Below are 14,849 nucleotides of genomic sequence, written 5' to 3'. Positions count from 1 at the left end.
AACCGACTGAGCCACCAAGGTGCCTCTGGTCTGGTGGTTTCTGTTGGCTTATCCAAAATTTAAATTATAAAAGTGAGGTTTTTCCAGTGCTCCCAGTTATGAAGTTTTTATACATGGTCTCTTTACACCTTTATGTATTTATTATCTGTTACATTTTTATTCTTTCATTTTCACAATTTTTCTTGTCTGTTAAAAATGTTTATGTTCGGGCGTCTGGGTGGCTCAGTTGGTTAAGCGACTGCCTTCAGCTCAGGTCATGATCCTGGAGTCCCAGGATCGAGTCCCGTATCGGGCTCCCTGCTCGGCGGGGAGTCTGCTTCTCCCTCTGACCCTCCCCCCTCTCCTGCTCTCTCTCTCTCATTCTCTCTCTCAAATAAATAAATAAAATCTTAAAAAAAAAAAAATAGAAAAAAATGTTTATGTTCAATAGAATCATGTTTTCAGATAACTTATGGGCAAATTAAGTTTATCAGAAAAGTTTTCATTACCTAAATAAATTTTTCTTTAAATTGTATTCAGAACACTAAAATCACAGAATTGTTTCCTTGATAATTTTGGGGAGAGATTCACCTAATTTTCTCACTTTTTTTTTTTTTTTTTTTAGGTACTTTTAACTAATCAGATGACAACGAAGATTGATAGAAATCGGGCCTTGCTGGTTCCTGCGTTGGGTGGGTAGTTAATTAGATAAGTTTTTTTTTTTTTTAAGTTTATTTATTTATTTAAGTAATCTTAACAACCAACATGGGGCTTGAATTCACGACCCCAAGATTAAGAATTACATGCTCTTCTGACCAAGCCAGACAGGCGCCCCCAGATAAGTATTTTTAACTTAACACATTTTTTCTACCTCTTTCATGTGATGCTTGTTGAGTACTGTGAGCACCATGAAAGCAGAGATTGTATGTGATTATTCACTGATAAGTCTTAGTATGGAGCACAGTGCCTTTAGATACCCACTCATCCTTTCAGTTATTTGACAACCATTTATTGAGCATCTACTATGTGGCAACTATTGTCTCAGGCACCAAGCATATAAATATTAAGATGACTCTTGCCCTCAGAAAGTCTTAGGCAGGAGGAAGGGTGAATCTGTTTAAATACAGATCACACTACAATGAATAGACTTATAACTCTTTCTAACCTCAGTCATGGTTTTGTTAGGACACAATGCTTTGAGATTTTTCTTTTACTAAATTCTTTAAGAATATTCTGTCAGAGTTTTTGCTTTTCTTCTGGTAGCCAGAAATATGTTAGTAGGTCTGACGATATGGAAGATTGATAAAATGTTGGCTCAAACTATAAAGTTTTCTGAAAGCAAATCAAGGATAATGATCCTCAATATTTCCACAGATAGGTAAAAATCTGTTAACAATCTCAGGATGTTACCCATATGTACAAGGGGTTTTGAAAGTATAAGTATATTCTGGGAGGTTATGTGCTATGGTGAGCACTATGAATTGTGTAAGACTGATGAATCACAGACCCGTACCTCTGAAACAAATAATACATTATATGTTAAAAAAGAAAAAGAAGAAGATAGCAGGAAGGGAAAAATGAAGGGGCGAAATCAGAGGGGGAGACGAACCATGAGAGACTATGGACTCTGAGAAACAAACTGAGAGTTCTAGAGGGGAGGGGAGTGGGAGGATGGGTTAGCCTGGTGATGGGTATTAAAGAGGGCACGTACTGCATGGAGCACTGGGTGTTATACGCAAACAATGAGTCATGGAACACTACATCAAAAACTAATGATGTAATGTATGGTGATCAAATCCAGGTGGCCTTTCCTACATCCTGCATTTTCCCCAATATACAGTCACCCTGTAAATACCAATCCCACTCCTGCTCCAGCATCTCTTGGTTGGGCTCCTACGTATAGACATCAGGTATGGACCTCTTAGTTGGTCCAAGTAACATGCCAGGTATTTTTCTTACACTGGAATATATAAAACTACACAGAGAACGTGGGGGAAAAAAAAAAGTATAAGGATATTCTCGTATTAGGTAAAGTAAAACTGTTTTGGTCAGAGGCATTCTGAGAGACTTAAAGCCTTGTCAGTAAGGCAGTATACAGTTGTTCTGTTCTTGTTCCCACCAGGGGAGAGTTGGGGACATGCTGCTACAATACGGCTAATCTTTCATTGGGACCAAAAGCAAAGGTCAGTATAGAAACAAGTTAATAATTCTGCATATTGGGTAAATTACACTGAACAGTTATATTTTCTTAGATCTACTCCAGTGGATGAAATCTACAGTGCCTCATGAATGAAAGCTTTTGTTGCCTTGTCCTCCATCACCAAGAGAAAACATAGAAACATGTTGTTAAACTGCACATTTAGCTAACATAGGAAGTTCTTTGGAATATTTAAACGATGGGGTGCACCTGAAATGAGTAGGGGGCCAAGGAATGCTACCTTCTAAAGCTCTTTGAAATCAAGTACCATTCATTAGCCTTGAAGAAGGAGGTGGGTACTCTGTGTTCCTAGAAGGGATTGAAAAAAGAATGAAATCAGGACAAAAGGAAAACTTCTTGAGGTTAGCTTCAGGACTAATTTATGTGGAAAATAGGATGGCTTTTCTTAGTTGCTTAATATATTTCTTGTATGAAATTATGTCTATTTTTGTTTTCTTTTGCATTTTGCTATCCTCCTTTTGTTATCCAGTTACCTGCCTTTCACAAGTATTGTTCTTTAAAATAAAACTAAGACAGCATGAAACCTTTGTATTTGTTTTTAAAGCTGCTGAGCAAGTGAACAAACCAGCTTTCATTCTTTTTAAAATAGGTAAATGAAAGCTGTGGACTCTTTTATTCTACACTTCTAGAAATGTCAGATTTATGCCAGCCCCTCTGCTTTGAGATTAATTTGTATAACTGAAAGAACTTGGTTTGGAAATGCTTTAATGAAAGGGGGAAATTGAGAAAGTGTGTGGGCAAAGATGGAATAAAGCGTTGCTTAAATATATATCAGGTCTGGTCAGTGATATTATCTTAGTTCTTTACCTACATTTTATTTGTTCTTCTCCAAACTGAAAAAAATCATGCCTGACCAAATTGGGTTTTACTTATTCTGAGCTCATAGCAGAATTTATTACACTTACATACATCTTTTTAAACTAATTCATGTTGTTTGTATCTCTTTTAAAAATAGCATTTCCTTGGGACGCCTGGGTGTCTCAGTCAGTTGAGTGTCTGCCTTCAGCTAGGGTCATGGTCCTGGGGTCCTGGGATTGAGCCCTGCATCGGGCTCTTTGCTTGGCAGGGAGCCTGCTTCTCCCTCTCCCTCTGTCTACCACTCTGCCTGCTTATGCATGCACTCTCTCTCTCTCTCAAATAAATAAATCTTTAAAAAAAAATAGCATTTCCAAAGAGCTCAGGTAACTTTTTCCTTTCATAACACATAGTACTTTACGATTGACTTCCATCCCCCAGTTCTCTAAATAAGTCATTGTATTCTGGATCACAAAAGGAATTCTTTCCTCAGCAATACACCCCATTGTAAAGATTTGACAACAGTTATCCATATGAGAATCTTTTGAACATATTGCTCATACTTTCCCGGATTTAGGTTTTCTGTAAAGTGTTCAAATGCTTTTAGGGATTCTCCTTGAACTAGTATATAGTAGTAGTCGTCCACTCTTATTCTACTATTAAATATTCACTAATAGAATACATCTAAAAAAATAAGAAAAATAATATGAACAAAGCAAGATATTTCATCTTTTTTTTTTTTTAAGATTTTATTTATTTGGCAGAGAGAGACACAGCAAGAGAGGGAACACAAGCATGGGGAGTGGGAGAGGGAGAAGAAGGCTTCCTGCTGATCAGGGAGCCTGATGCGGGGCTCGATCCCAGGACCCTGGGACCATGACCTGAGCCAAAGGCAGACGCTTAACAACTGAGCCACTCAGGCACCCCAAGATATTTCATCTTTTAATGCATTCATCAGAAGGAGATGTTTGCGGGGCCCCTGGGTGGCTCAGTTGGTTAAGCGGCTGCCTTCGGCTCAGGTCATGATCCTGGGGTCCTGGGATCGAGCCCCACGTCCAGCTCCCTGCTCAGCAGAGATCCCGCTTCTCCCTCTCCCTCTGCCTGCCACTCTGCCTACTTGTGCTCTCTCTTTCTCTGTCAAATAAATAAATAAAATCTTAAAAAAAAAAAAAAAAAGATGTTTGCCTTCTTTGTCAAATTCTAGAAGTTAGCATTGGTTAGGTACCCGTGAGATCAGAAAATAATGCTTATTTTTTAGAGTTAATCATTTTATGACTTTCAGCTTCTTATTCATCCTTTCCAAGAAATTGGAGAATGGTGTTGAACACTGACATTGCAGTAGATAGATTTTTTTTTAAGATTTTATTTATTTAGGGGCGCCTGGGTGGCTCAGTTGTTAAGCGTCTGCCTTCGGCTCAGGTCATGATCTCGGGGTCCTGGGATCGAGCCACACATTGGGCTCCCTGCTCAGTGGGAAGCCTGCTTCTCCCACTCCCCCTGCTTGTGTTCCCTCTCTCGCTGTTTCTCTCTCTGTCAAATAAATAAATAAAATCTTAAAAAAAAAAAAAGAATGACTTAAAAAAAAAGATTTTATTTATTTTTTTCTTGAGAGAGAGCAAGAGAGAGCACGAATGGGGAGGAGAGGGAGAGGCAGGCTTCCTGCAAATGGGGAGCCCAATTCAGGGCTCCATCCCAGGACCCTGGGATCAGGGTCTAAAGGCAGACACTTAACCAACTGAGCCACCTGGGTGCCCTGAATTAGATAGATTTAGGGGAACTCTGTACCATAAGTTTTTTTATATCCCATACTATCATTTTTAGGACTGCTTGCTTTTGATAGGTATTTAACTGGGCAGTTTATATACAATATTTCATATATTCCCTTTAATAACTCTTTGAAGGATCTACACCTACATAGAAGTGAGAAGTCCAAGGCTGCCCAGAAAGATTAAGAGTAATTCATAGCTACCATTTATTGAATTTTTATTAACTGTCCTTTATTGTGCTAAGCATTGTGTGTGTGTGTGTGTGTATTAGTATTTCATTTTATTTTCTAAATAACTCTATGAAATAAATAGTGGTATCCAAATTTTATAGCTGACTCTATAATAGAGTCTGTTTCTTTTCCTATAATTGCTGTTTCTACAATGTAATTATAGTATTGTGTTGATTGCCAGCAGATCTGAAAGTATAGCTCTTATCCTCCTTTTTAGATAAAATCCTTTTTTTCCAGACTTTTTTTTTCCCCCAGGCTGGGGATATATGATAAGTAATATGCATACTTTATTATATCAAAATAAATTGACTTCATTTAAGAGAATTAAAATAGTTCTTTATTGTTTGAAACCAGTTATCTTTTTTTTTTTAAAGATTTTATTTATTAATTTGACAGAGAGAGACAGCAAGAGAGGGAACACAAGCAAGGGGAGTGGGAGAGGGAGAAGCAGGCTTCCCATGGAGCAGGGAGCCCGATGTGGGGCTCGATCCCAGCACCCTGGGATTATGACCTGAGCCGAAGGCAGACGCTTAACGACTGAGCCACCAGGCGCCCCTGAAACCAGTTATCTTAAAAAAAGAAAAGAAACCAGTTATCTTTTAAGTCATTAAAGTTCCATGAAATCTTGTGTTTTAAAATTTAGTTTATCTTGAAAGGACAAAAACAAATTCACAGTGGGGAAAAATAATTATAAAAATGAACACTTCCAGTTTGAGCAGAAAACTAAAAACCTTGACTAGCCAAATCTATATTGAGAATTGAACCTAAGTGTCCCATCTTATACTCTAGTCCCCATCTTTCACCAGAAACGCCTGACTTTACCCTTTGACTAATAATGAAATGACATTCCAACAGTAATTCAAATAAGTACTTTTGTCTCTGTCCTGTATATTGTGCGGGTTTTCCTCTAGTTTGCATATTCATGATAATATGAGGCTGAGATTGTTCAGAATTATATCACTCTTTGCCAAGAAGATCTGGTGGTAGAATGGAGTAATATATCAACACCCCCACACAGTGTTTCATATGTGTGCTCAGCTTTAGAGCACAAATTGTGCTTCTGTCTTATTTCTTCCTGACCCAAACTGTGTAGTTCAGCCATATGTTAAGCTTCATCTCGGCTGGGGACATGAGCCAAGTGATTCTTTGGTTTAGTTTGTTATTTAAAAAGATCTCTTGAGATGCAGATATGAGATATAAAATTCTTTTATTTTTACTTAGGAATTTGAGGAAAATTTTCATTCTGAATATTTAATGCCCACTTGACTTTAGGATTTTTATTTTTTTTATTATTATTATTTTTAAAGATTTTATTTATTTATTTGACAGAGAGAGACACAGCGAGAGAGGGAACACAAGCAGGGGGAGTGGGAGAGGGAGAAGCAGGCTCCCCGTGGAGCAGGGAGCCCGACGTGGGGCTCGATCCCAGGACCCTGGGATGATGACCCAAGCCGAAGGCAGACGCTTAATGACTGAGCCACCCAGGCGCCCCAAGGATTTTTAATAAACATGTAAAAGCTTCTAAAAGCTTACTTTTTTTTTTTTAGATTTTATTTATTTATTTGACAGAGAGCACAAGCAGGGGGAGCAGCAGGCGGAGGGAGAGGGAGAAGCAGGGAGCCCGATGCGGGGCTTGATCTCAGGACCCTGGGATCATGACCCAAGCCGAAGGCAGATGCCAAACGACTGAGGCACTTGGGTGCCCCAAAAGCTTATTTACTTTTTAATAATTTTCTCAGAAAATTCAGATGTATTGGGTATCTTTTTGGACATATGGTGATATGAGGTAATTTAGATACTAATTTTTCAGAAGGTTAGCTAATATTTGTTTTATTGAATCAAAAAGAGTTTTTTTTTTAATAAGGCAGGTTAAAATACACCATGCCTCTATTTTTCTGTTATTTATATATATATATGTATATTTCTTTAACTTTTATTTATTAAAAAAAATTTTTTTTTAATCTCTGGGCCCAAAGTGGGACTCCAGCTTACAACCTGGAGATCAAGAGTCCCATCTTCTACCAACTGAGCCAGCCAAGTGCCCCAATATTTGTTATATTTTGTATTAAAGATAGAATTATCAACCCTAAGGCATTATAAAAATTTATAATCTCTGTCCCTAACACAACTATTCTTATATTACATATTAAATTTTTGCCTACAATTGCAATTACAGAATATATGACATTTTGGATTCTGCTGTTTTTGTCCTAAAAGTACAAACCTAAACCAGTAAGCTAATGGACTGTGATCTCTGATTGCTTCTCTTTTGTCTTTTGAAGATTGATTTATTCATTTGAGAGAGAGAGTGTGCATGCGCCAGGAGGAAAGGGCAGAGGGAGAAGGAAAGGGAGAGAGTCTCAAGCAGGCTCAGCGCTCAGTGAGGCTTGATCCCAGGACCATGAGAACATGACCTGAGCCGAAATCAGCAGTCAGATGCTTAACCAACTGCACCACCCAGGCACCCCTGATTGCTTCTCTTTTGAATTGTTTCTGAATGGAGGGGCAATTTCAAACTTTGAAGAGTAACAGATCATAAACCAAGATGTCCTTTTTGAATTGTCTTTGAAAACGAATCAGACACTACTCCCGCCTCTGTCGTGGAGCAGCCTTCTGGGGCCTCCTCTGCAAATGGGCTCCTTGGCCTGGCATCCTGGTCCCCCATGATCACCTGCCGAGGCCCACGAGGGGTTACTGCCAAGGTTTCCACCAGCCCATAAGTGACAGCATGGCAGCCATCTCCTCCAGCAGCTTGCTCGTGGCTACCTCTGTCTATTTCCAGTGTGTCCTGGGTTCCACTTTGGGTAACAGCTCCTGTGCAAGTGCAGCCATACCTCACCACCCTGGTCTCCCCAAGGCTGACTCGGGTCACTGGTGGGCAAGGTTCTTTCTCAGGAGGTCCGCTCTCCCATTCATGGCTACAGTGTTGGAGTCCCCAGAATGCTCAGAATCTCCTCAGGCCCCCAACAGCATGATCACCTGTGACTTGGCTCTGGAAGCCATGAGGAAGCAACCAGGTGGCCAGCCTGGCAAAGTCAACACTGGGCCCCAATCCTGAGTGGCCACCACCAGCCACCAGGCTCATTCAGGAGGTGGTGGGCTCATCAGAGCTCTTCTCCTCCCCTCCTGGTAGACTAGACAGGCTGCAGCAAGCAGAAGCAGTTGGGTTCTTCTATATCAAAACAGCAAAACACCAAAAGGGAAGCTGAGAGAACCCCACTGTTTACTCTCCAAGCCACACTCAAGCCTTCCTGACATCCTGTAACCATGTGCCTTGAACCAAGTAGAAGATAAACTCCAGAGGCGCCTGGGTGGCTCAGTCGTTAAGCGTCTGCCTTCGGCTCAGGTCATGGGCCCGGGGTCCTGGGATTGAGCCCTGCATTGGGCTCCCTGCTCCGCGGGGAGCCTGCTTCTCCCTCTCCCTCTCCCTCTGCCTTCCCCCTGCTTGTGCGCACTCTCTCTGTCTCTCTCATATAAATAAATAAAATCTTTTTTAAAAAAAGAAAATAAAACTCCAAGCAGCCAGTAAAAAAGAAAGAAATGAACATTACATTGTATGTAAATAAGTGATCCTGTTAACTCTGAGAGTTTATGATTTTTCTCTAAGTTAGAATCTGCATTTTGGGGGCGCCTGGGTGGCTCAGTTGGTTAAGCGACTGCCTTCAGCTCAGGTCATGATCCCAGGGTCCTGGGATCGAGTCCCGCATCGGGCTCCCTGCTCTGCGGGGAGCCTGCTTCTCCCTCTCCCACTCCCCCTGCTTGTGTTCCCTCTCTCGCTGTGTCTCTCTCTGTCAAATAAATAAATAAAATCTTTAAAAAAAAAAAAAAGAATCTGCATTTTGTGCAGTTATGTCAAATCTTTTTTTGGGGGAGAGGGATACGGTATTTTTTAAAATTTAAATTCAATTAGCCATCATAAAGTACATCATTAGTTTCAGGTGTAGTGTTCAACAGTCCATCAGTTGCATATAACACCCAGTGCTCATCACATATATCAATTTTTTAAAAGTGGCAAATTGTGGGGTGCCTGGCTGGCTCAGTCAGTAGATCATGCAACTTTTGATCTTGGGGTTCTGAGTTCAAGCCCCACGTTGGGTATAGAGCCTACTTAAAAATTTTTTTAAATTAAATTTTGGTAAATTGTACATATCCTAAAGTGTATCACTTTAATCGTTTAAGCGTAGTTTGATGACATGAAGTACATTCACATTATTGTGCAGTCATCGCCACCATCCATCTCCAGAACTTTTGCATCTTCCCCAACTGAAACTGTTCCCATTAAACACTAACTCCTATTCTTCCCTCCCCCCAGCCTATGGCAACCACCATTCTACCTTCTGTCTCTGACTTTGACTACTCTAGGCACCTCATATAAGTGGAACGATACAATATTTGTCCTGTTGTGCCTGGCCTTTTTTCACTTAGCATAGTTTTCAGTGTTCACTGTTAGATGTGACAAGAACTTCCCTTTTTTTTTTTTTTAAAGATTTTATTTATTTATTTATTTGGCAGAGAGAGAGTGAGTGCAAGTACAAGTAGGCAGAGCAGCAGGCAGGAGAGGGAGAAGCAGGCTCCCCATTGAGCAGAGAGCTGGATGCGGGCTCGATCCCAGGACCCCGGGACCATGACCTGAACCGAAGGCAGATGCCTAACCAACTGAGCCACCCAGGCGCCCCAAGAACTTCCCTTTTTAAGACTAAATAATATTCCGTTATATGTATAAACTACATTTTGTTGGGGTGCCTGGGTGGCTCAGATAGTTAAGCGTCTGCCTTCAGCTCAGGTCATGATCCCGGGGTCCTGGGATCAAGCCCCGCATCGGGCTCCCTGCTGAGCGGGGAGCCTACTTCTCCCTCTCCCTCTGACTGCAGCTCCCCCTGCTTGTACTCTCTGTCAAATCAAAAATCAAAAATCTTTAAAAAACAAAAACCAAAACCATTACATTTTGTTTATCCATCTGTCAGACACTTGGGTTGCTTCTGTCTTGACTATTGTGAATAAGTTATATCAGTTTTAAAGTAATTTTGAAAGCACTTTAGAAGTTTTTCTTAGGGTGCCTGGGTGGCTCAGTCGTTAAGCGTCTGCCTTTGGCTCAGGTCATGATCCCAGGATCCTGGGATCGAGTCCCACATCAGGCTCCCTGCTTGGCGGGAAGCCTGCTTCTCCCTGTCCCACTCCCCCTCCTTGTGTTCCTGCTCTCGCTATCTCTCTCTCTGTCAAATAAATAAATAAAATCTTTTTAAAAAAATATTTTTTAAATAAAAAAATAAAAGTTTTTGCTTAGGAGGCACCTGGGTGGCTCAGTCAGTTAAGCATCCAACTCTTGGTTTCAGCTCAGGTCATGATCTCAGGGTTGTGGGATTGTGCCCCAAGTCTGGCTCCATGCTCAGTGCGGAGGTTGCTTGAGATCCTCTCCCTCTGCTCCTCCCCTTGCTCTCTCTTCCTCTCTCTCTCAAATAAGATAAATAAAATCTTAAAAAAAAAAAAGTTTTTGCGTAGGCCACCTGGCTGGCTCAGTCTGTAGAGCATAAGCCTCTTGATCTTGGGGTCATGAGTTCGAGCCCCATGTTGGACATAGAGATTACTTAATTAAAAAAAGTTTTTAAAATAAGTTAATAAAAGTTTTTGCTTATATTTGCTATTACAGTATTTGAGCAAAGTTAGTAAGAGCTTAGAATTTTATATCTAACTACTTTTCAGCTTTCAATTTTACGTTACCTTGTGGAGAACATAATAAGATTCTACCGAAACAGATCTTGTTCTGTCATGACAGTGATTCTTCCGGATATAATCATTTTGAAAGAATGTGTCTTCCTTGCTTATTTGTATTAGTGTGATAAGAGTATTGCTCATTTATATCCCAAGAAATTGTCTTTTTTTTTTTTTTTTTTTTAAAGATTTTATTTATTTGACAGAGCACAAGCAGAGGGAGAGAGAGGGAGAAGCAGGTTCCCTACTGAGCAAGGAGCCCGATATGGGACTCGATCCCAGGACCCTGGGATCATGACCTGGGCCGAAGGCAACCGCTCAACCGACTGAGCCACCCAGGCGTCCCCCAAGAAATTGTCTTAATACTTCTATCATACCACACAAAAAGTACACAATTACTGCAGAAAGTTGGAAAAACATAAAAAAACCAATCTTTATCTTGTAATAACAACTTTTTGATTGTAGTCTTCTAGTTTTTTCTATATATGTGCATTTACATACTCATAAATGTGATTCATAGAGCATAACTTTTACTTAAATATTTTATCTCATTAAATATTTTTTCCACATTATCTTCTTAAGCATCAGTAGTATTTTGTCATGTAGAAATTTATTTGAATTACTCATTGGATGTTTAGGTTGCTTTAAAATTCCACTTATATAGGGGCGCCTGGGTGGCTCAGTCGTTAAGCATCTGCCTTCGGCTCAGGTCCTGACCCCAGGGTCCTGGGATCGAGCCCCGCATCGGGCTCCCTGCTCAGCAGGAAGCCTGCTTCTCCCTCTCCCACTCCCCCTGCTTGTGTTCCCTCTCTTCGCTGTGTCTCTCTCTGTCAAATAAATAAAATCTTTAAAAATAAATAAAATTCCACTTATATAAACAACTCATTATATGTAATAATTATTATACATACAAATAGCTATTGATTAAAGGAGTCTTTTTGATATTTCTTTGCTTTCTGTGTCCTTAGGGAACAAAACAATAGAATTGTAGTGAAAAACTATAAATTTAAATTATTAAGTCAGTCATCTGAACTAATGAAGATCATGTGTTTGTATATATTTATTTTTCTCTAAGCAGGTTGGCAACATTGTACAAATCACCAAGCCAGAAGGAATCTACAGTACTGTTTCAAATCACAGTCAGTATTATTTGATTAGAGTGGGGTTTTGGTGTTGGTGGGCAGTAATTATCTGAAGAGAGCATTTACAAATTGCTTCTGTTAACTTCTGTAGGCAGCAAGCATATTTGAGGACAGCTTTTGATGCTTAGAACATTATCCCCAAAATAGTAGTATATATACAGAATATTCTGGTGACAATTGGACTGAAATTTATTCTTAAGAACAGAGGAAATACTTTATTTGTAGGCTAATGTGTTCCATGCCATATGTAATGTCAGGATATTAAAATTTTTTAAAGTGAAAGTTGTTCAAGATTTTCCAAGAAAAAATACTAACATTACTCATTTTAGTCTGTAGATATTATAGATCTATCATAGCCACCAAATATATCCTGCTTTAAAATGTTAATTTTCCTATAATTTAAAATCATAGAACACTTTTTTGGCTGAAATATGCATATTTATCAGTAGTGTTGAGCCAAATATATTCTTGGCATTTCATTTTTTAAGGACAAAAACAGAAATAGAGATTCTGAAACTGAATTATCGACTTGGTCTTTGTACTGCTTAGGTGCATTTAAAGTATCCTAATTGGAAAACTAAATTTAGAGTATTGTGAAAATAAATTTGTAAAGCATCTAAGTAATTAGTACATGTTACTTCCTTTTACTCTTCAATAGAGTCACCGTAAAGTTTGTTAAGATTTTTAGAGTGCATTTTTATAATGCACTGGTATTTCTGTTGTGTATATATAAACAATATGTAAATAAATGAATACAGATATAAAATACTCTAGATATGAAATACGCTAGTACAGCTTTGGCTTGGACACCTTTTCAGGAGGTTTAACCTCCTCATTCGCAGTGGTTAATAACTTCTGTCTCAAGAATAAAGTAGCTCTTTTATCAATTACTTAAAAATATTTGGAAAACTAATCGTTATTTTAGTTGTTCTTAAACCATACTTGTATATTTTTTCATCTTCCAGCCTCAGGGATTTAGAGATGCTGTTGTTGCTACTGCATCTTCTTTGCAAACAGAAGGTTCGTTGAATTCCCGGAAACGGTCACGAGAATCAGAGGAAGAACAGGAGTCCAAAGACTAGTCTTAAAGTATACATATATGTTGATGCTGTGAGATGTGATACATACAAGCAGTAGACTCTTTACTTTAAAATATAAACACACACTATGGCACATATGAATCAAGAGCGTATGAAGTGAAGTGAAAAACACGGAATGAGTATGATTCTCTGAATTTTTCTAAAGCAGCTCTACAATTATATTTTGCCCTGTTTTCATTTTTAGTAACAGTCAGCAGAGATGATACAGGTATTGTATTTTTGCAAATGTGGAAAGCTGATCTCGTGTGACCAATCTGAATTTACCATTCAGGCTGTTTTTTCCTCTTTTCTTTGTTAATTGCCTAGAAAATCCTAGGAAGAAGAGTTTGGTTTTTTTTCACATTCCTATTGGGTTCTCCTCTTTAAATGTAGTTTTGATAATTCTTAAGAATGACTTGTTTTTGAGCCATCTCTTACTTGGCATCATGGCTGCCCTCAGACCTCTATTGAAGCCCAATACCATTAAAAAGAGAATCAAGAAGTTCATCCAGCACCTGTCAGACCCATATGTCAAAATTAAGCACAACTGGCAGAAACCCAGAGTCATGGACAATAGGGTGCACAGAAGATTCAAGGGCTAGATCTTGATGCCCAAAACTATTTACAGGAGCAACAAGAAAACAAAGCACATGCTGCCCTGTGGCTTCTGAAGTTCCTAGTCCACAATGTCCAGGAGCTTGAGGTGCTCCTGATGTGCAACAAATCTTACTGCGCAGAGATTGCTCACAATGTCTCCTCCAGGAACCACAAAGCCACTGGAAAGACTAACCCAGCTGGCCATCTGAGTTACCAGTGCCAATGCTACTCTGCGCAGCCAAGAAAATGAATAGACCGCTTATGTGCATGTCGTATTTGTGTTAATAAAACCATAAAACTACAAAAAAAGAAAAAGGCTTGTTTTTACTATTATAAAGAAAAGCCAGCACCATGAGTCAGCATATTATTATATTCAGTTTTAATGGTAGGATACAAATTTTAGATGACCAATCAGATTTTAGTGACCCCAATCCTAAAATCTAAGCCTTTTTTTTTTTTTTATGTTATTTTATGTTAAGGGAAGGACTTTGGAGCTGTTACCCTATCTAGAAAATGTCTAGAACGTTCATCTTCCAGAAGAGTCAAGTTGATAAACTCACAATTATTTATTTCTACATTTTTGAAACCTGGTGTGATCCATTCTAGAATTCTAGATGTATTGACATTTTCCTTTGAATAATCTTAACACTGTTTGAATAAATTAAAAATTTGGATTCTTGAGTGGTTTTAAAATCATCTAAAAATGTTTTGGCACCTGATTCTTCTTCGTACTTCTCAATTCATTCACAAAATTTACTCTGGTTCCCAATGGAAGAAAATTATTTAAATAATTCAGTATTACATACTGTGACAACCATGTTTTCCAGATTTTAGTGACAATTGGTATTTCCTATCCCAGACTGACCATTAAATTTATAAAGTTTTAAAAATACAATTATTCCATAATTGATTATATATAGAATAACCATAGTTTGCCAGGACTTTTTTGAGAATGAAAGTAGACACTGCTAACAATTACACCAGGACAGTGGACATAAATCAGGACCATCCCAGGCAAATCAGGCATATGGTCATCCAATCATATAAGACTAACTTCAAATGACTAGTGTAGGATGACTGATTGTAATTATGAGGCATATATTTTTATTATCAATTCAGTCATTATTAAAAAATTACCCATTTTATATTCTCTGCTCAGATCATAAAATCAAGAGAGTGAGGGGGTTATAAGTGATAAATATCAGTGTTACTAAGGCGCCTGGGTGGCTCAGTTGGTTAGGCGACTGCCTTCGGCTCAGGTCATGATCCTGGAGTCCCTGGATCGAGTCCCGCGTCCGGCTCCCTGCTCGACGGGGAGTCTGCTTCTCCCTCTG

General features: G+C 39.0%; 1 protein-coding gene across 7 annotated transcripts in view; it reads left to right on the top strand.

The window, feature by feature from the left end:
* RAD51C (RAD51 paralog C) overlaps positions 1 to 14,849 on the top strand; it is an 89,607-nt gene that overhangs the window by 34,203 nt on the left and 40,555 nt on the right. For 3 of the 7 annotated variants that reach the window (XM_064582674.1, XM_064582676.1, XM_045889265.3), the window contains 4 exons: positions 605 to 671; positions 2,102 to 2,162; positions 11,776 to 11,836; positions 12,805 to 14,189. In XM_064582674.1, the coding sequence (XP_064438744.1) occupies positions 605 to 671; positions 2,102 to 2,162; positions 11,776 to 11,836; positions 12,805 to 12,921 (306 nt within the window). In that variant the 3' untranslated portion in view covers positions 12,922 to 14,189. Of the gene's footprint in view, positions 1 to 604; positions 672 to 2,101; positions 2,165 to 11,775; positions 11,837 to 12,804; positions 14,190 to 14,849 lie in introns of those variants that run through there. The other 4 variants (XM_064582675.1, XR_010408535.1, XR_008507187.2 and 1 more) reach the window with 4 other exon arrangements.

This window comes from Mirounga angustirostris, unplaced genomic scaffold (genome assembly GCF_029215605.1).
Source record: "Mirounga angustirostris isolate CCGP_5_RB_7025 unplaced genomic scaffold, mMirAng1.0.hap1 SCAF_17, whole genome shotgun sequence".
NCBI lineage: Eukaryota > Metazoa > Chordata > Mammalia > Carnivora > Phocidae > Mirounga > Mirounga angustirostris.
The sequence above is the reverse complement of the archived record's forward strand: the minus strand, read 5'-3'. Positions and strand labels throughout refer to the sequence as shown.